Source organism: Cebus imitator, unplaced genomic scaffold, assembly GCF_001604975.1.
Source record: "Cebus imitator isolate Cc_AM_T3 unplaced genomic scaffold, Cebus_imitator-1.0 Scaffold190, whole genome shotgun sequence".
Taxonomy (NCBI): Eukaryota; Metazoa; Chordata; class Mammalia; order Primates; family Cebidae; genus Cebus; species Cebus imitator.
Genome location: NW_016107505.1, coordinates 293,583 through 294,794, shown reverse-complemented (window position 1 = coordinate 294,794; position 1,212 = coordinate 293,583). Strand labels below are relative to the sequence as shown.

The following is a 1,212-nucleotide window of genomic DNA, read 5'->3' as shown; positions in this document are numbered from 1 at the left end:
AGGGGCTGGGGGCTGGACTCCTGGGTCTGAGAGGGAGGGGCTGGGGTCTGGACTCCTGGGTCTGAGGGAGGAGGCGCTGGGGCCCTGGACTCCTGGGTCTGAGGGAGGAGGGGTTGGGGCCCTGGACTTCTGTGTCTGAGGGAGGAGGGGTTGGGGGTCTGTACTCCTGTGTCTGAGGGAGGAGGCTCTGGGGGCCTGGACTCCTGGGTCTGAGGGAGGAGGCGCTGGGGGTCTGGACTCCTGGGTCTGAGAGAGGAGGGACTGGGGTCTGTACTCCTGGGTCCGAGGGAGGAAGGTGTCGGTCTCTCCATGCTCTTTCATTGAGGGCTCCGTTTTTCCCGCCCGCACCCCAGGCCCAGGTCATTCACACCCAGGAGTTCCGACGCTGGCGGGACACAGGCGTCGCCTTTGAACTCAGGGACTCCAGCGCCTATCACGTGCCCAACCGGACTCTGGCGTCTGGTCGCCTCCTGAGCTACGTGCGTGTCCACTGCCTGTCCAGGCCCGCTGCTGCTTCTCGGAGACCTAGGAGTCAGGGTCCCCAACATCGACCTCACCTGCCTCCTCTCTCCCTCCTTTTCCAGCGCGGGGAGCGCGTGGCAGCGCGCGGGTATTGGGGGGACATCGCCACGGGGCCCTTTGTGGCCTTCGGCATCGAAGCGGACGACGAGAGCCTCCTTCGGACCAGCAACGGACAGCCGGTCAAGGTGAGCGGAGAGGCTGGGACTGGGGGTAGTGGTGGGGCGGGGGTGGGCGGGTGTGAAAGGCCAGACCCCACACCAGGCCCCCCACATCAGGCTCTGCCCCTAGCTCCAGATCCCCGCCTTTCACTTCGCGGGGACGACTCTATTCAGGGAACAGGCTCCATCCCCGCCGGATAGGTCCCGACCCACTTCACATCCTCCAGGCCGCTCCAGGAGTTCTAGTCCTGGACCAAGACTCCCCGCGTTCTAAGCCCCCCACGGCCATCCTGGCCCCAACGTCTGTCCACTCCCCTTCTATCCCTAGGCGGCCGGTGAGATCACTCAACACAACGTGACAGAAATGCTCCGCGAGGTGGCCGCCTGGGGTCGCTGTAGAGCCACCCTGGGGAACCCAGAGGAGAAGCAGCATGCCGAGGGAAGCCTGGAGCCAGGGACTGCAGGTAAGCCAGGGACTGCAGGTAAGCCAGGGACTGCAGGTAGGCCAGGGACTGCAGGTAGGCCAGGGACT

At 65.7% G+C, this 1,212-nt stretch overlaps 1 protein-coding gene across 1 annotated transcript in view; it reads left to right on the top strand.

The window, feature by feature from the left end:
* The window catches only part of DNAAF3 (dynein axonemal assembly factor 3), a 12,780-nt gene that overhangs the window by 8,881 nt on the left and 2,687 nt on the right, over nt 1-1,212 (top strand). Inside the window, 3 exon segments of the mRNA XM_017546540.2 lie at nt 354-479; nt 585-707; nt 1,009-1,202. Coding sequence (XP_017402029.1) covers nt 354-479; nt 585-707; nt 1,009-1,202 — 443 coding nt within the window.